This window comes from Artemia franciscana, chromosome 2 (genome assembly GCF_032884065.1).
Source record: "Artemia franciscana chromosome 2, ASM3288406v1, whole genome shotgun sequence".
Taxonomy (NCBI): Eukaryota; Metazoa; Arthropoda; class Branchiopoda; order Anostraca; family Artemiidae; genus Artemia; species Artemia franciscana.
Window position 1 is genome coordinate 56,347,539 of NC_088864.1, and position 20,076 is coordinate 56,367,614.

At 36.2% G+C, this 20,076-nt stretch overlaps 1 protein-coding gene across 1 annotated transcript in view; it reads left to right on the forward strand.

Annotated features, from left to right (window-relative positions):
- Positions 1–280: 280 nt before the first annotated feature.
- LOC136043805 (deoxyribose-phosphate aldolase-like) overlaps positions 281–20,076 on the forward strand; it is a 35,365-nt gene continuing 15,569 nt past the window's right edge. Inside the window, exons 1-3 of the mRNA XM_065728724.1 lie at positions 281–358; positions 9,431–9,580; positions 17,655–17,846. Of these exons, the coding sequence (XP_065584796.1) occupies positions 319–358; positions 9,431–9,580; positions 17,655–17,846 (382 nt within the window). The 5' untranslated portion in view covers positions 281–318. The remainder of the gene's footprint in view (positions 359–9,430; positions 9,581–17,654; positions 17,847–20,076) is intronic.

Below are 20,076 nucleotides of genomic sequence, written 5' to 3' on the forward strand. Positions count from 1 at the left end.
TTATTTAAAAATAGTTCTTAGGTTTTGTCTGCAATACCAGCAAAAATCATTTTTGGCTATGGGTTCCAATCCTGTACCTTAGCTCTAGAACCTATTCTGTTAAAAACTTGATTTAGTACGCGGATCCAAGCCCTACTTGAGCCTGAAAACGAAGCTATAACCAATTTGGCTCCCAAATTTTGTAAAAAAATTCCATTTTGAACTTGCCCCCGAAAATTCCCCGAATGTTGAAGACTTGTCCCCGAAAACTCCCCGAATTTTATAAACTTGTCCCCGAATTTTGAGGTTCGAGAATGGAAGCCCTGCTTGAAATTCAAAATGTCAAAAATGCTTGAAAGAAATCCAGGAATCCGTTACGGTAAATGTTGGATTAAATATAGAAAGGATGTTTAGGCATTATTATTTTATGTGGATCTATAATTGGAGCTTGGAAAAGATAAGAATTCTATTATTATTTTGGCAAAATTAATAACTAGCCTATTGATTACAGAAAATACACTCAGCACCAAACAGAACCAAGTTGGCCAGACTAGGTTTAGGCTTAAGAAAACTGGTAAAGTTGTAGTGCATGGTCATTTATAAGGGAAACATGGGTAGTAATTGGGTTAAATATTCTGATTAACTCTCTAATTAAATAGCTAAGAAAATGCATAACCAACCTTCAAAATCAGAATTAAATCCTGATTCCAGGTATAAGATTCATTTCTGTCAGAAATAAAATTACCTCTACCCCTAAATATGCAAATTTGTACCCTGAGTTGTATGTGAGTCTTATGAAGTCTCCATAGGCCTGTGTCACTATTTTCTTCAAACTATTTATTGCTTAGGCTATATAAAAGTCAAGGTATATAGAAACCTTGAAATTTGCAAAGAAAGAGGGGAAGGTTAAAGTTCATTTCAGTACTTAAGTGTTGTCCTGACCACAATCAGGAATTTTGATCTGTTTAAAAGTGGTTTCTCTTTCTATAGGCTATTCAAAGATAATTTCCTTAGCCTAAGTGAAATAAACTATTATGCAGGTATACTATAATTAAATATTTCATATATGTAGAGTTGGTTAGGTTAAGTATTTAGTATAGACCCTAATGCATTCTGGATTGCCCACTTTCCATAATTCTCTGTTTTAGCTTCCATAACTTTGTTACTAAGGTAGGCCAATTATATTTTTCATCAGATTTTTGTATATTCAATAATGATTTACCTAACTTCATTTCTTGAGTCTGTTCAGGATAACATGTAAGTACATTCATTTCCATTAAAAATGAATATTATGTTTAGATTCAGGGCACAATTTTGGTTCTAAATACAGGTGTATTTCTAAGGTATCTCACTTTTGACTTAATTTTAAAACTAATCCAATTGGGACTATTACAGGGCCATATAAAAGGCAATTGGAGTTTAAGTTTGAAGAGGCCCTATACTGCCATCAAAATGAACGATTAGTTCTTAAATTTTGAAATGTTCTTACCAATTCCAGTAAGCATTGCTTCTGGAGAGAGATAATTTTCCTGGCTAGAAGCAATAAAAAAACTACCTGATATCAACAATAGTTATGATACATTAAATAGTTAGGTAATTATGTTGGTTAAAAGTGAGGACCCAAGGGAAATAAATTTTAAAACCATTTTAGAAGCATACACAGAGCAAAACATTATATGTGTACATATATATATATGTATATATATATATATATATATATATATATATATATATATATATATATATATATATATCCTATCATATGTTTATTCATGTTTTTTATTTTTTCTTGAAATTATTTTTGGGAAAATTGGTATCTTTGGATATTCCTGCATTAAAAAAAATCCATATAGTTCAGAATTCTGAGAAATCCATTAAGAGGCTCAATTTTGTTTTTTGCAAACAATGTCATGTACTAAAATGAAAGTTTCCTTATATAATGTTATGTGATGTTATTCATATTATAAATAAGATAATTGAGTTTCCATCATAATTAGTTATTTATCCAATGCATTGTCTGTAGGAAGGCCCAAAAAAAACAAAATTTGCTGTTGCAATTACCATAAATGACGATTCTTTGGAACTGACACTTGAATTTTTTAACATGATAAGATGTGAAAATCAACAACCTGGACCATCAGCTGTTACAATACCAATATGGGCAGCTAAAGCAAAGGACATTGGTAAATTGTTTAAGGTACAGTTAGAAGATATGCAACAGCATGCATCAAAATGTGTCATGAATGAAAATGAAGAGCAAAGACAGCAGTGGTTATGAGATAAACAAAAACAAGAATTAGAGCATGTCAAAAATGAAAAATAAGAGCAAAGACACATGTGGTTAGAAGACATGTGACACCAAGCATGTGATCCTTGAATCGGGAAATGGAAATATTCCTAAAAATCTTCATAATGAAACTGAATTACCTGAAGACAAGTTTCCATTGGCAATTTAATTGAGGAAGTTTTTGGAGAATGTTTGTCTAAATAAAGTTTCATTTTAATGAAGGATCAAGTTATTTTAGCTTCAATCAACAAAGAAGTTAGTAAAATAAATACAAAAATTGTTGATCATCACCTCCTTAGAGAATACAAATTATATAAAAGTTATGATTTTATAAAAGATAACAAAAGGAGGAATTGAATTTACCCCAGAATTCTCAATTCAGTTGAAACTGCAGAATTACCACCACATTATTTAAAAATTAAAAAACACAATAATTATGGTTTTGCATAATTTGGAATTTCAGATGGGATGTGGTAATATGACTTACCTTATTGTTACCAAATTATGGAACAACATAATTAAAGCAAATATCATTACTGGGGAAAAACAGGAAAAGAAGTTCACATATATTGAGTTACAGTGAACTCTAGTAAAGGTCAACTTGGATTTACTGTTCAACAACATCAATTTCCACTTCAATTTGCAATTGCTATGACAATATATAAATTGCATGGGCAAACTTTTGAATTTGTTGGCATTGACCTTAGTTCCCTAGTTTTTAATCATGGAATGTTATACATGGCATTTTCTTGTGTGAAAAGACTATGTATTTCTTGTCTTAAATTAATTAAATGATTAATAATTACAATATATATTACATCATTGAAACTTTGGGTCACTAGAACAATCTAAACAGGTCAAGAATTTAAGGAAGAATTCATATTTTTCCCAGGGTGGTTGTAACAAACCTATGGTGCCATCATGACATAAAGTAGAGGTTCATGTCTGCTGTTAGAAGATAATTGACAATGCGAACCCATATATAGAAGCCTCCCTCATCCATACTGCTGGGGTCTAGTGGTGAAGGTGCTGTGCTCCAGATACTATAAATATATGGGCTCCAGATAAATCAAGGAGGCACACTCGTGCCTCTATAAAGAGGTGACACACAACAATGTTAAGCGATCTTCGGTTCCAGTGGTCGCAGACGGATGGGGATGGATGCATTTCGTAGCCCGAGCTCCAACTAAGAAACCTGCAAAATTTCATCCCCCTCCAACTTTTTCTTCATGGGGAAAATCTGGCCGAAAGTTTCGACCTGTCAACCCAAGCCCCCCTTTAACGTTGTCCGATCGGGCTGAAATTCACAAGTTAAGGTCCCCTAGGGCCCAGGAGCTTATCCGCGAAATTTCAGCTTGATCAGATAACTCCTTCCCTGTTTTCCAGAAACCACGCATAGCCACTTAAAATTCATTTACTTTTTTTTCCTAGACGCCTACAGGTCACATCCGACATCGGATCTGGGTGTACGAAGACTCATTCGATGCGGAATTCTCCGAGTAAGTGCCCATGAAAGTTTCGTAGGAAAATCTTAACCCCCCGAAAGTTTCGACCCTCCACCCCCCCCCCCCCTTTTAACGTTGTCCGATCGGGCTGAAATTCACAAGTTAAGGTCCCCTACGGCCCAGGAGCTTATCCGCGAAATTTCAGCTCGATCCGATAACTCCTTCCCTGTTTTCCAGAAACCACCCATTAGCTATTTAATTAACGGATTTCTCTCCATAAGAGCCCATGTTAATTTGAAATTTTTAAAAGCTATTGAGAACTTATATTTACACACATGCAAGTTATTAGCTCAGTTGGTAGAGCGTGAGACTTATAATCCTCGGGTCAAGGGTTCAAGTCCCTTACGGGAGGTTTTTTTTCACAACATAAAAAAAATTTTGATAACACCTGGACAGCTTATCATTTGAGAGATAACAGAATATTAGGTTCTTATGAGCAAAAGAAACATTTCGGTCATTCTATCTATTTTTTTTTCTATTTTATACAATGATTTAAAAGCGGGGGGGGGGGGGGGGGTTCCTCTCCTAATTCCTGTACGAGGAGTACAGGAATTATTATTAGGAATTATTGCCTTTTCTAATTCCTGTACGTTTTAAGGTTCGACTTTGGGACGCAGCCTCTTTAACTCTTTAAGAAAACGAAGTTTTTTTCATATTATATATATATATATATATATATATATATATATATATATATATATATATATATGTATATATATATATATATGTAATATATATATATATATATATATATATATATATATATATATATATATATATATATATATATATATATATATATATATATATATATATATATATATGATATGATTCTGTAAAAGATAAAAAAAGGAGGAATTGAATTTACCCCAGAATTCCTCAATTCAGTTGAAACTGCAGAATTACCACCACATTATTTAAAAAATAAAAAACACAATAATTATGGTTTTGCATAACTTGGAATTTCAGATGGGATGTTTAATAGGACTTACCTTATTGTTATAATATGAAAAAAACTTCGTTTTCTTAGAGTTAAAGAGGCTGCGTCCCAAAGTCGAACCTTAAAACGTACAGGAATTAGGAGAGGCAGTTGGGGGGGCTGCCGCCCCCCAAACCCCCCGCTTTTAAAGACTCTTTTGTACAGGTTTTTGTTGTGGGGGGACTTCATTGTTACTAATTACTAGTTTTGGCGCAATGGTTCTCCTGTCCTCTTGTGCTTAACATTTTCGAAGTTATTCCATTATTTATTCGTTTCAATTTTTCGTAATTAAAAGAGGGCCTTTCCAAAGCCAAGAGCGGGGGGTTAGGGTGGCGGCAGCCCCCCACAACAAAAAACCTGTACAAAAGAGTCTTTACAAGTGGGGGGTTTGGTGGGTGGCAACCCCCCAACTGCCTCTCCTAATTCCTGTACGTTTTAAGGTTCGACTTTGGGACGCAGCCTCTTTAACTCTTTAAGAAAACGAAGTTTTTTTCATATTATTTCTGTACGTTTTTCTACAATCCATGGTAATTTAATAATTCCTGTACTCCTCGTACAGGAATAAGGAGAGGAAGTTGAGTGGCTGCCGCCCCCCCCGCTTTTAAATCATTGTATAAAATAGAAAAAAAATTAGATAGAATGACCAAAATGTTTCTGTTGCTCATAAGAAGCTAATGTTCTGTTATCTCTCAAATGATAAGCAGTCCAGGTGTTATCAAAATTATACTCTTTTATTTTGGTCTTTAGGATTTAAAGTCCCACGCTCTACCGACTGAGCTAAATACCTACTTGTGTATAAATATAACTTTTAAATAATTTTTAAGAATTTCAAAAATTAACATGGGCTCTTATGGGAAAATGGGTTTTTCTAAGCTAGAAAATCGGGGGGTTAAGATTTTCCGACGAAACTTTCATGGGCACTTACTCGGAGAATTCCGCGTCGAATGAGTCTTCGTACACCCAGATCCGATGTCGGCTGTGACCTGTAGGCGTCGAGGAAAAAAAGAAAATGAACATTAAGTGGCTATGCGTGGTTTCTGGAAAACAGGGAAGGAGTTATCGGATCGAGCTGAAATTTCGCGGATAAGCTCCTGGGCCTTAGGGGACCTTAACTTGTGAATTTCAGCCCGATCGTACAACGTTAAAGGGGGGCTGGGGTTGATGGGTCGAAACTTTCGGCCAGATTTTCCCCATGAAGGAAAAGTCGGAGGGGGATGAAATTTGGCAGGTTTCTTAGTTGAAGCTCGGGCTACGAAATGCATCCATCCCCATCCCTCTGCGACCACTAAAACCGAAGATCGCCTAACATTGTCGTGGTTCGCCTCTTTAAAGAGGCACGAGTGTGCCTCCTTGATTAAATTATGCAACAACATAATTAAGCCAAATATTATATATATATATATATATATATATATATATATATATATATATATATATATATATATATATATATATACATATATATATATATATATATATATATATATATATATATATATATATATATATATATATATATATATATATATATATATATATATATATATATATATTGGTTTCAGCTTTCTTGATCTTCCTGCGGCCTCGTTTTTCTCTCAGGCTTCTTGATGAAGCTCCTCCTGGAACTGCTGCTGCTGCAAGTGGTAAGCCTGGTAATGCCTGGATGAAAACTGACTTGTTCATGCAGTACTTAGAGCATTTCACTTCTCATTAACTGAGCAGTAACTGAGTACGAAATAAGTCAATTGCTTGAAGAAACCTTCCCTAAAGCATTCACTCCTGCAAACATTGTCAGTGGGTTTTCAAAGCCTCGTATCTTCCCTTTTGACACTGATGTCTCACAAGAGAGAGATTTTTTCCCAGCTCTGCAGACTACAAGTAGAGCACATCCTCCTACACAAGAAGAACAGTCGATTGCATGTGAGAATGATCTGCCAGAGACTGAGTTGAGGGTGACTTGCCTCGCCAGTTTTAAGATTTATTCAGGTCCTTGCTTGTTCAACCAGAATATATAGGTCCACTACCAAAGAGAGCAGAAAAAAGAAAGGAAGGAGTCAAAATTGAAAGAGAAAAAGCGTGTGCAAGAAACTGAAACACAAATCAAAATAAAGGCATGACCAATAAAATACGTAACCTCAGTGACAAAAATGAAAAGGGGCAGGATGTTGTTTGTGATGATAACTCCGAAGACTCTTTTTCGGATCTGAAGACCTAAGGGTTGCTATGGAGCACAACGGAACAGATGCGATAAAACCTGGTGATTTCGTTTTGGTAGAGTACAAAGGCAAGAAGGGTTCAAAATTTTATAGTGTTGAGGTCCTAGAGGAATTTGATCATGGTTACTTTATCAATTTCCTGAAAAGGCAACTCCCATCTTGGAATTTTGTGTTCCCCAAAGAGATGAGGCCTTTGGGGATGCTGGAGAGGTCAAATTGCGTCTTCTAGTTCCTATGCTCTGTTGTGGAACTGAATGCGTTTCAAAGATGGTTATTTTTTAGATTGATCTATATGCGGTTGAATGAGAGAAACTGGCAAAATTATGTTGCTGTAGTGCCTACCTTTGTGACTTGAAACTGAAAAATTTGTACAGATGTCCCAGAGTACCATGTAACTATCCCATAGTTCCCAGCTCATAGGTACTATGGGACAAAATCAGTGCATTCAGAAAACAAATGGGCTCAAGCTCTGTTATAAACTTGAAAAAATGAAAAAATGACATGAAAATGGCGAATGATTAGGCTACTTAGAGCCGGTTGATTCAGTAAAATAGAGTCACAAATGTCTGAGATATACATCTTGAAGCTGAACATGTCCCAGGGTACCCAGTTCTCCCCTAGTAGTACTAGCAGTCGTAGTAGTACTACTAATAGAAGTAGTAGTAGTATTCTGCATGTAGCCTAGGCGTTTTTTTCATTTCAAAACCTCCCTCAACATAACCTGAAAGTTTCAACTTAATACCCTAAGGTGTTCTTGGAATATTGGTTTTTCATCTTTCTAGGAACCTGCATCCTCAAAGTGTGTTTTAACTTTGTTCAACATTATCTGAAAATTAACTAAAATTTTACCTTAATACCCTCAGGTTTTGATAGTAGTAGTAGTAACAGAAGTAATAGTAGCAGTAGTATTGGAAGTAGTGGTAGTGGCAACAGGATGCACAGGGTGCCTTTTGGTTAGTTTATCATCCCCCACAACATGCCCTGTTTCAACTTAATACTCTAAGCTGTACCTAAGGTATTGCTGATACACCCCTTATGACAACATACATGCACACAGTGTGTGTGCATGCATGCAACCTTAGCAGTAGTCGCAGTAGAAGTAATAGTTGAATCAGTAGTAGTAGCAATAACAGCATCAATGTGCAAATATTACCTTTTGGTCATTTGACTATCCACCACATCATTCCCTGCAAGTTCCAACTTAACTGGCTAAGCTGATCCTAAGATATGGCCTTTTGACAACCTGCATGTATCCAGCTATGATCAGATCTCAAAGAGATATGCATGCCAAGCTACAAGTCTGTCTTAAAATCCCTCCCAAACAAGACGAAATGGCAAGGCCATTGGATAGAACTGTACCAGTTAAGAAAGGAGCCAGGCAAGGTGCAATTGCCTCACCATGTTATTTCAATAACTATGTCCTTGAAGATGAGGACCAGTGTGAGATGTCTTGCGTAGATTTTTTCTCTTTGTAGTGCTCTGTCATTCTCTTTTTGTATGAAGACAGGTTTTCAATAAATAATAATAACAATATAACTGTATTTTGATTTAGTTTAGTATCCCCTCAACATCCCCTGAAAGTTTCACCTTGATACCCTTAAACTTTTTCGACTCCAAAGGTCAAATATTCACCCTTTCCCAATTATAAATACTATATGGAAACCATGGCTAAATTGCATAACTTACAGCTCTTGCCCCAAAGGCTGTCATCCACAGAGATACTGTTATTGGACCTTTCAACTATGCAAAACAAAATGGGTGTCTGAAAAAAATCGAATGTGCTCGGGGGAATAAAGGGGGGGGGCTGCATGCCGTCTAATTACTTTGACTTTCAGAAAGGGCACTATAATTTTTAAATTCTTATCCAAGGGTCTCCCTCCGAAGTTTCTGCGACTCTTTCGATACGAAGTACCTTAGTAAAGAGAACAAATAAAAACATACAGCCCACTTCGCTCTATACTTAGGCAGTGCTATTGTGCTGTCTATGATGTAGCTGTTTTGTTATTCTTGTTGATTTTTGCTTTAAGTTGTATTTTTGTTGCTTGTTTACCTTGTTTAAGTTTTTGAAAGGTTGAGTTTTGCTAGACTGGACCTTTATTGGGTTGGGATCTATGTGGGTTGAGTTTTGACTGAACCCCAATTGCTTATGGCTCCTCATTTTTACCATAAGCTATATTTGACTGAACTTGGCGTCTTGGTCAGCATATGCACAGAATAGTCAGACTTTCTAATAGATAGGCTATCATATAATATTTATATATGTAGGCCTACCAACCAACTGCAAGGAGTGACATTGGCCACAAGGGTTTTTCAGGCTAGAGTTTTTGACCCATTCCTCTTGGGAAATCTAAAAAGCTTGGGCCTAAAATCTACTTTAAAAATTCCGCCCCCTATAATAAATATTGTGGTAACTCTGCATACGCTTGAGATTATATTGTTTAAATAGTTTAATTTTCATGTCAAGATGGTGATTGGGTTCAAAGGAGTCGCATAAATACACCAGCAGTTTTACGAAGAGCCCAAGAAATACCTCGGTCAAGAGTGGTGACTAAAAATGCACTTGCAGCATGGCACTTGAGAGCTTTAACTTGTATTGACTTAACAACTCTCTCAGGTTAGTAATTGCTTATTTGTGTCATTTTTGATCATTTGCTTGAACTAGTTTCCTAAGTTTTTTTTTACATTTTTGTGAATGTCAAATGGGGTTTTGGAGGTGGGGTAAAGATAGTACAATGGGCTCGGAAAAATGAATAAAAAAATTCAAGAGGAAAAGTTGGGTCCAGAACTACACAGAAATATGTCTGGCTTGGATCTGAGTGGAAAGTTGTTATCATCAACTGCCGGAAAGGGTAAGTTGGATCTCGGCCAAACTTGGTGGAAAGTGAAAGCTTGTGTCCTCACTGTGTCCTTTGGTTGTCTGGAAACAAGAATCAGATCTTGGCCAAAAGCTTTTTAGTCAGGGAGCCACACGAGAGAAATGTTGATATTTAAGGATTGAGGTGATAAGCAAGCAGCAGAAGGTTTGAGTGTGCAATCTAATGCAATCGACCTTGCTGAAAACGAAAATCGGCGTTATATAGTCGACAAATGGGTGCGACATCCACATTTCTTCAAATTCCCTAAAAATCCATCTTAACTGGCAAAAATTATATTAAAATCAATAAAAAATTACAGGTTACTCCAAAATTGTTCAGCTTTACCTCAGATCGAAGGTAATTAAATAAAGAATCATATTCTCTTTTCAAAACATTTTTATCTTTTGCCGTTCAGTTATAATCACAAAATTTCGACGAAAAAGTTAACACAATTTATCTCTCTTTTGGATTAATCTTAATCCATCTTGAAAATTTGCCTGACTGAGGTGTATTTTTTTTTAATGGCTTCTGTAGGAAATTTATTGTCCTGCAAAATGACTGATCCAGAAATTCTCTAACTCTTCTCGTTTTTGAACTATTGACAGAAAAGCGGATTGACCCAATTTTTAGCTCGGATTAGCAGCGGCATCTATCCAGTGTGAATGCGTCAGGGTTCACCCGGCCAGATAGATTTTCCAAGATAAGCTGAATAGAAAAAGTCAAGTAAAGGAGTCTAAACACAAAATTATGGAGGACCTGCTATTATAGCTGCTGACAGTCTGACTAAAAATCTGAACAATTTCTCCTGATCTAAAAATTTTTTCTTATTTTGAATTTTTAAATCGTGTGACCTCGCTCTTTTATCAATTATAATAGGTATAGGATCGTATAGAACCTCCAACAGATTGCCTCTAGTTCAGCTTTGGGGTAAAATTAACCTTGACTTTATGCCCATTTAACTGGACAAACTGTCTTGGCTTCTTCTACAATTGACCGTAACTTGACTTTTCCCACAACTATTCCCTTTTCAATTCAAAAATCAACAGACTTGGTCGAGGCCTTTGGCCTCGATCTCACTATCCCCTTTTCAATTCAAATATCAACGGATAGGAATAGCTGCTGACAGTCTGACTAAAAATCTGAACAATTTCTCCCGATCTAAAAATTTTGTCTTATTTTGAATTTTCACATCGTGTGACCTCGCTCTTTTATCAATTATAATAGGTATAGGATCGTATAGAACCTCCAACAGATTGCCTCTGGTTCAGCTCTGGGGCAAAATTAGCCTTGACTTGATGCCCATTTAACTGGACAAACTGTCTTGGCTTTTTCTACAATTTACTGTAACTTGACTTTTCCCACAACTATTCCCTTTTCAGTTCAAAAATCAACAGACTTGGTCAAGGCCTTTGGCCTCGACCTCACTATCCCCTTTTCAATTCAAATGTCAAAGGATCTCGGTCGAGGCCTTCGGCCTCGACCTCGATTCGGCCCTGTGTGCGCGAAGCGCACACATACAAAACCTAACCTGACTTATACAAAACTAAACCTAACCTAACCTTTGGCTTCGACCTCACTATCCCCTTTTCAATTCAAATATCAAGGGAATAGGTGTGAGAAAATGACAAGAGGCAATCTGTCAGCAGCTAATAATGAGAAGGCGAAACAGAAAAAAGCAACCAATACTTCTAGTGCTGGAAATAGCCTTACCAATGTTGAACTTCAAACTGTCAAAAGGGTATTGGTGAGTGTTGACTTTACAGGTGAAAGAGGACTTCACCATCTAAAGAATTTGCTTTCCCATGAGCTTCTTCCATATGCACCTTCTATATTCCAGAGAAGTGCCATATCTGGAATGGTTGTGCTTCGGACAGGAACAAAGTCAGCTCTTCTGGAGTATTTGAAAACAAAAATCAGCTTGAGCGAGTGGCCCGTTAATCTCGAGATTAGCAGTGAGTCGACTCACTCAAGAGTGGTAGACTTGATGCCCTACCTCAGAAGCCATCCACCAAATCCATCGGAAACCATTGAGAGCTATGGAAAACGGACATTTTCTACACTTGTGTCGTTCAACAGCAATGTTAAGGAGTTGTACGTCCTTGCAGATAGATATGATGGGATTTTTGGATATTCCGACGAAGAAGGCAAGGTGATCTGCCTAAAGGACTGCGGTGGTTGCCATGAGCAGCGAGGATGTTCAAACAGGTCTCCGGTAGCTCTAGGTAGCCACTCAAACCTAGATGACTGGAACTCGTTGCTCTCAAATTCCAAGACAAAGGCAAGACTGATTGAGCTTCTATTTGGTGAGTTTGAAAACTCAGTTCACCTGCTGCAATCAGGGTTCACTGTGTACCTCTCAGGAGGCTTTCGAGACCAGATGAGAGTGGTGATGCTCAACAGAAGTGGAAATGCTGATACAAACTTTGAAGATGAGCTGTACCCATGAAGAGGCCGATACAAGAGTTGTGTTACACATGTTGGACTGTTTGGAGAAGGGTTTCGATGTCGTTTTGGTCGATGCGAATGACACAGATATAGTTGTCGTCTTGCTATATCACTACAAGTTATTCCTTGGGAACCACCCAAATTGTGAAAAGTGGAAAGTTTATGTCAGGTTCCACAGCTATTTAGTGCCTATATATCGGCTTTGCAGCAATTTACCGAACGATTTTGTTCACTCCATCTGCCTTCTTCATACGTTTTCAGGGTGTGATACCGTGGGTTTCATGTTTTCTAAAGGAAAACGAGTGGTGGCCAAGGCTGTCGAGAAATGGGGATTGGAGAAACCGATTGCTTTGCTTGTCCAAGAGATACAGAAGTCAAAGCTCGACCCTGCGGTTCTAGAAAAATTCAGTGTGATTTGCAATAAGGTCGTTGTTGCCTCATACGGAAAATACCCAGACCACAATACCTCTCTTAATGAATTAAGAGTGCATTTGTACCCTCGAAAGCGGGAGCTTAAGTATTTGCCACCATCTGACGCTGCCTTTGAGTGTCATGCTAAGCGCGTGTACCTGCAGTTGGACATTTTTTTGCAAGCAAATCGAGCAAAGCCACAGTTTCTGGATCCCCTGCAATTTGGCTGGATGTTTCAAGACGGTGGGGTTAGGCCAGTTGTGTCTACCCTTCAGGCATTTCCAGAAGGTGTGGTTCCCCAGTACTGCTCGTGCAAGCGCTGTACAAAAAAATGTTCGTGTGCTGGAAATAGACCTTGCGATTTACTTTGTGGCTGTGGTGGGAAGTGTTTTATGGACGAGTTTGATATGCTTGATGGATAATTTGATATGTTGAGCTACTTTTTAACTTTTGTAGTAACAAGTGCCGTTCACGAAATCCATAGCAGGTGTTAGTATAGTAATCTTTTTTTTGTTTATTCAAGCTTATTGAATAATAATCTTGTCAAGTTTACTAATAATTCTGATTAGGAACGAAAGAGAGTTGCAATCAAGGTCATTGTTGAGTATAGTGGCAATCTTCCTGTCTGAGATAATAAAACTATCCGCTACCAGCTGAATCTAGGCGTGAAATCTTTTCCAGCGCGAATAAAAAAAATTAAAATTGCAAGTTTCAAGGTCATTCGCGATGGTCCCTACTGTACTCGTCACTTCTGGCATCAGTTACGAAAGATTTGGCGATCATTGTGGAAATTTTTCCGAAACGTGATTTAATAGTTAAAAAAAAACGCGAAATTTTCAATTTTCGGGGTCAAGCACCCTCGGCCGAGTATATAACGCCCATTTTCGTGATCAGCGCTATCGATTACCCCATATTCCGTTGTCAAACCTTCTGCTGCTCACTGATCACCTACCCGACACATTTCCGTTGAGTGGCTCCCTGACTATTTAAGGGGATTCGATAAAAAGAATATTTAGCGAGTCTAAGCATCGACTGACAGTTTCAAAGACAAAGGGCCCATTAGCAAATTTTCCCAGCACCACAGGGATCTTCCGATGCAATTTCGGTCTTTCTATTCAATGTGCATCTAGCATCGATAATGTGCATTCTGTTCTCTGCTAAGGTTCCAATCAAGGCATTTAGCACAACAGAGAACTTTCAAAGCTATCAAATTATTCAGTGATTCTTCTTTTGAGCTGCTTTGTAATTTTTTTTCAAGCAGCTATGCTATAATAGTTTCAGCGACTGCCCTTTCCTGATATTTAAAAACAAAATTCCACTCCATTCAAAAAAAAAGTGCTTTCTAATGATGTAAGTTTCATTAAATCTGGCTATCGATATCTCCAGCACGAAACGGAAGTAGTTAAATGGTTTTTCTAAGATATCCAGGAAAGCTATATCAAATTATCAAAATTATCAAAGCTATATATATATATATATATATATATATATATATATATATATCAAATATCCAGTTTAATTTTATTAGTTTTTCCCAAGACTTGATTTATTTTGAATTTTTTTTTTTTTTAAATAGGGTATTTTGAAAAACTTGAAACTTTGGCAATCAAAAACGAACAGAAATTAATTACGAAAACTTTCCGATAAAGAAGCTCTTTAAAGAAAAGTAAAGGTCTTGCTAACTTAAGATCAGAAGAAGTAGAAACCTAGAACAACTTAAACTCAAAACAAACAGAAATTAAATAAACAGTCATAACAAAAAAAACATACAATAGGTACTTATATAAATGAACAAATAAATTTTAAAACGAGTAAAGCTTAAATTGAAGTATGCAAATCAAGCTTAAAACGAACAAAAACATCTTGCTATTGAAGTAAAAATGAAACCCAAAAGGAACAGAAATTAAATAAACAATCATAGCAAACACACATATAATAGGTACTAATATAAATGAATAAATAAATCTTAAACGAGTGAAACATAAATTGAATTTGCAAATCAAGCGTGGAAGGAACAAAAATCGCTACAAACATGAGTTTGGGTTTCGCTTCCTTCATTCACTGTAAAAGTTTAAAACCTACTGCATCATTGACGCTTTACTGAAAACGAATTATATTACAAATAATTTTCTTTTGTACTTATTACAACATTGAAAATAAACCTAAAGATTACAGTAAAATTAAAAATTGAACTGATGATCCTTCACCAATTAATATCATTATACAGAATATCAAAGATTCAATTTGATTTTATTAGTTCTTTCCAAGACAGTTCAAGACAAGTATAGTTTCATTACAAACAAGAGTTTGAATATTACCCCCTTCTCTAACTGAAAAGTCTAAAGCCTTCTCCGTCATTGGAGCTTCACTGAAAATGTGAAAATATCACAAATATTTTTTCCAGTTATTGCGGCATTGAAAACGAAAACAAAAATTACACTGAAATAAAATCTTGAATCGATAATCTTTGAAGAGTGAATATCGTTATATATCAGATATTCTGTTTGATTTTATTTGTATTTTCCAAGACTGTTCAAGTTTTCAGTAAAGCGCCAATGACGCAGTAGGTTTTAGACTTTTACAGTGAGAGAAGGAGGCAATACCCAAACTCTTCTTTGTGGTTATTTTTTTTTCATTTCAAGCTTGTTTTGCACATTCAATTTAAGTTTCACTCGTTTTAAGAGATATTTATTCATTTATGTTAGTACCTAATGTATGTTTTTTGCTATGGTTGTTTTTTAATTTCTATTTGTTTTGAGTTTCATTTATTCTTTAATATTAATTTTTTGTCGTTTTGTGTTTGAGTTATTGTAGGTTTCTATTTCTTCTGATCTCAAGTTGAATATGGCCTTTGTTTTTTTGTAAAAAACTTTTTTGTTAATTAATATTTAAAAAAATTGCTGTTGGTCAGAAGAAACCAAGTGCTTAGGTACGAAGAAATTTTTGTTTGTATTTCAATCAAATATACATTCAAATGAGAAAAAATGAAGAGCGAAGCATCAATGTATAATAATGAGAAGAAAGTGAGATGAGGGGGAGAGGAATCACTAAATTCTTTCATCAGGAACTCGGCCAAAAAGGGTTGTCAGATGTCATCCCAGCATATTAGAATTGAAATAAGGGTTCCAATTGCCTTTAGAGAATCTGGACTAGATCTGATCCCTGTGGTTGTGGGGTGGGTGCGTAACTAAATTTTTAAAACCACGGCCTCTACTAGAACACGTTCTCAGCCGTCAATCAATCTTTTTGGGAAATAAGCCATGGACTGATTCTACTTATGTAGAGGGGGACGAAAGGAATCTAAATTCGTGGTTTCAGCACATCTGTCACCTGCTCCGGCCTTTATGGGGGAATAAGGGTTCTGAAATCTTGCATGATCAGCCTAATTACTAGGTGGACTTGTGGGGTTTAGCCGAACCTGGCCAACAGCTATAGATCTGACGACAAGGCGGGGGGAGGAGGGGTAGGGGGTTTGAACCCCGCCCCCGAAATGTTTTTCAAAAATGAATATAAGAAAATTTGTTGATGCTTTTTTAGAGTTTTTTTTTGTACCCCTCCCCTGAAAAATCCTTTTGTTAACTCTCCTTCCTGAGGTGTGGCTTCGAGTGTCCATGCTTGATGTAATCTCTTAGAGAGAATGTCTACATTTTTATCATTTTGTATCCAACAGATAGAGTTGTCGTATGTCGAGAGCCTGACAGCTTTGATTTTAGTTGTGTATCTTTGAGGCTAGAGTCCAATCATATGGTTATAAAGCATTTGCTGTTGAAGCAAGGGTCATATTGACTTTTGGGCACCGTTTACTTAATTGAGGTGCGTCTTATTTTCCCCAGCTAAATGTTAACCGAAGGGTAATAAATACAGGAAGTTGTCCAGGGTCTTCACGTTTCGTCGGGTGTGACTCCATTGGATTTTCTTTTTGCATATAAACGTTATCTTATACACCTAGAATAAGCAATTGCCCCTTTTGGTCTTTTAAGAACCCTTGATCTTAATTTTAGAAGTCATCCTTTAAATCTCAATAGTATGTCTTCAAGAAATAACTACTATGACGTTGTCACTGTTTCTATAGTCGCAATGTCTTAGTTCATTCTCTTTAATCAAAATTTGAAGGAAAAAAATTTGCAGTAGATACTGAAGTAGCTTCTAACTTGTAAACCCACTGGTCTTAGCCTCGACGAATATATTGTGTTTTCTATTTTAATATTATAACCCGAAAAGACCATATATGCATTTAAGATTGCCAATATTATCGTGAACGTTGCCAAAAGACTGAAAAACGATGTGCTACATGAACTAAATTTTCAAGAACGGATCTAGAGTTCAAAATAACGCCCAGGGATGTTTTCAATCTCCAGCCTCTGCCGATCTCTTAATTTCAAGTGTTTTAAGACTCTACGAAGGCTCGACTAAGACTGTGTTAACTTCGTAGTTTTCACTGAAAATTCCAATACTTTTAAGCGGTATTTTAGTATTGTACTTGCAAGATTAAATTTTTCATTTTGCGAAAATTTCACAGAGCGTGCACTTTGGTTCTTGAGCTTAATGATGCAGTTTCATTGAAAAATATTGTTAGACAATATGCAACTAGGGAAGATCTTGTTAAGCAATTATACTGCCGTGCTAAACATGTTTATTCTTTTTCAGAAATATTTTTCCCTTCTATAGCAAGAATAAAAGGAAGTTCAAGTCTCCAGAGAGATAGAGAGGCCTCATCTCCTTGCCGGCAGCAGAACCGGCTTCGACAAAAGTGCCAATCATAGGCTTTGAATTTCTCGGAGGCTGTCCAATCTTGTTGGATGTTATATAGCCAGCTGTCCAATTATGATCCGCCTACAAAAAATGCTGCTGGTAGGGTGAATGACCTCAATCGAAACGAGGCTTTACACATGTACTTTAGGTGAGTTGTCACTATTTTGATGGTTTTGTGTTGGCCATTTTTAGGTGAAAATCCCTCTCTTAAAATTGGTATTTTAGGTGATGACTCCTTTTCAAACGTTCAGAGGCTTTGTCACAAAGCAGCTAGACCATTACACAAGGATATTCTCACCGCGCTTGATTTGAAGGACGCTCATATTACAACGGGTGCTGTTTGTGTCTACCCTTCAAGGGTTAAGGAAGCTGTTGACATTCTTAGATCGCTTGGAGTTGAATTACCTGTGGCTTCTGGTAAGTTTTTTTTGTTTTGCAAAGAAAAAGAAGGTCAAAAGTATACGAGGATAATAGAAAAACGAAGACAACAAAAATCCAAAACTAATGTCAGATTTCTTGAGCATTGAAGATGTCTTAGCAGAGGGCTTTGCCAAAATGTCTGCTTTGGTTTTGTTTCTTCACTGGCTGTAAATTACTCCCGTTTAGTGTGTCTTTTTGATTTCTTAACTTTATCAGTTTATTAGTGCTTTAGACAAATGAATTTATTACACATTAATCAGTCCCAGAATCTGCAAATCATTTTCTTTGATAGTTTCAAAACTATGCAGCTTGATTTCTTTTGACTTCTTTTTTTCCTTCTAAATGATCTACGATCCTTTGTTTTTCTTGTTTTGTTTTAAATCTGGGAAGATAAAAAGGGGAGCAAGTCTTGGTTTTTTAAATGGTGCTGTTTGAAGTATTTCGGGAAATTTAATTGTACATAAAACTCCCTCACATTGTTTAGAATTGGAGCTTTTGATATAACAATTGTTTTTACAATATCTTGTATGCTTAAAAAATCTTCTCTTTGCAGTCGACTGCTTCTTAAAAGCAGTAAAAAAAAGTAAAAAAAGCAGTTCTTAAAAGCAGTTCTCACTTACAAAAGCAGTTTAGAATTGGAGCTTTTGATATAACAATTGTTTTTACAATATCTTGGGTGCTTAAAAACTCTTCTTTTTGCAGTCGACTGCTTCTTAAAAGCAGTAAAAAAAAAATAACTGAAGTATATGATTCAGTTCCTCTATTTCCATTTAAAATTTATGTTGTAAATCCTGCCCCCTTTTGAATTATTGCTGCCGGTTCCCTAATTACAGGCTTTGGTGACTTCATTTATTTATTTATTTATTAATACCAAATACGGTAAGCTTTCAAGCTTGTCGCAAACATGAGACCAAATCATTTTCTTGGCATTGACATAAAATGTATAGTCGTATATTTATTACTCCAAGCATTTGAGACGTAGTTAAAGCCGACTCTGGCTAACTTGAAATTCACGGGATCACGACTTTTCTTCGAGTTATGTATAGTTCGACTTATGCATAGTTTGACTTATGCATAGTTCGAGTTATAGATGTCATTCTGCATAAATTTTACTTATAAAGGTAACGAAATATAGAGGTAAGCCAAATGAAAATTTTTAGTTAGAGAGGTACAAGATCGCTGAATTTACTTTTCTACAGTCACTACAAAGTTAAGAATACCTTTACTAGTGTATTATAGATTTGACTTTTAAATGTCAATAATAAATTTAGTTTTCTGGAAAATAGACACCTGAGCAGTAACCGAATCTGAAACAAAATTAATGCATATCAAAGTTTACAAGTTGCAACTTGCATACCAACTTGTATTTCGACTTGCAGAGGTCCGTTGAAAAAAAAAACTTCGAGATACAGAGGTAAACTTTGGCTGAAAATGAAATGACGACTTATCTGCTGAATCTTGAGTTATAGAGGTAATTTTCGGGTCACTAAGACTTACAGAGGTAAAATATAACCGCAAAATTATTTAGAGCTATGCATGGTTTTTTCTTTGGCTTAGACAGGTTTTTCCAAGGGGATTGAAAATAATTTGAGACATCAAGGACTTTGAGCAATCGAGAAGCGGCTGTATTCAAAATAAAGTCCAACGTTGACTATCTAAAACGGTTTTCAACCTGGGTTTGGAAATGAATTCCCAAGGTTGCGAAAAGAGAATTTGTGGTCGACTTTAGAAAACAATTTATGTGCTGTTTTCTGTAACACACATATTTACAGATAGTATTCAAGCAAAAATGCTGTAGATCATTCTAAAGGTCGTGAGGCGTGGGATTAAGCCCTTCCGTCACTATGACTAAACAAACTGGACAAAAAAAACTTAATCACGGCTAACCCACGATAAATTCTGTGAGTCTTATTGAACTAATCTATTCTCCTGATTTAAGGCTATAGCCTGAATGTTGCAATTAACTCTGTACACATTTGACATATATCCTGGGAAGCGGTACTACTAGGGTATCAAGCTGTATACACTAAGTAATACTGATGGATTAGTACTGAAATTTTAGCTGGGGTAAAGAAGACAATCATACTTGCAAATAGTGGTATTAGGATATTAGGACTTGGTGGTGGTATCGTCGCTTAGCTTGGGGCAGGAAGAAATGTCTCTAAGGTGACAAAGCTCTGCGTCGATCATTAATCACTTCAGTTTTTCTACTTTGAGCTCTGAAACA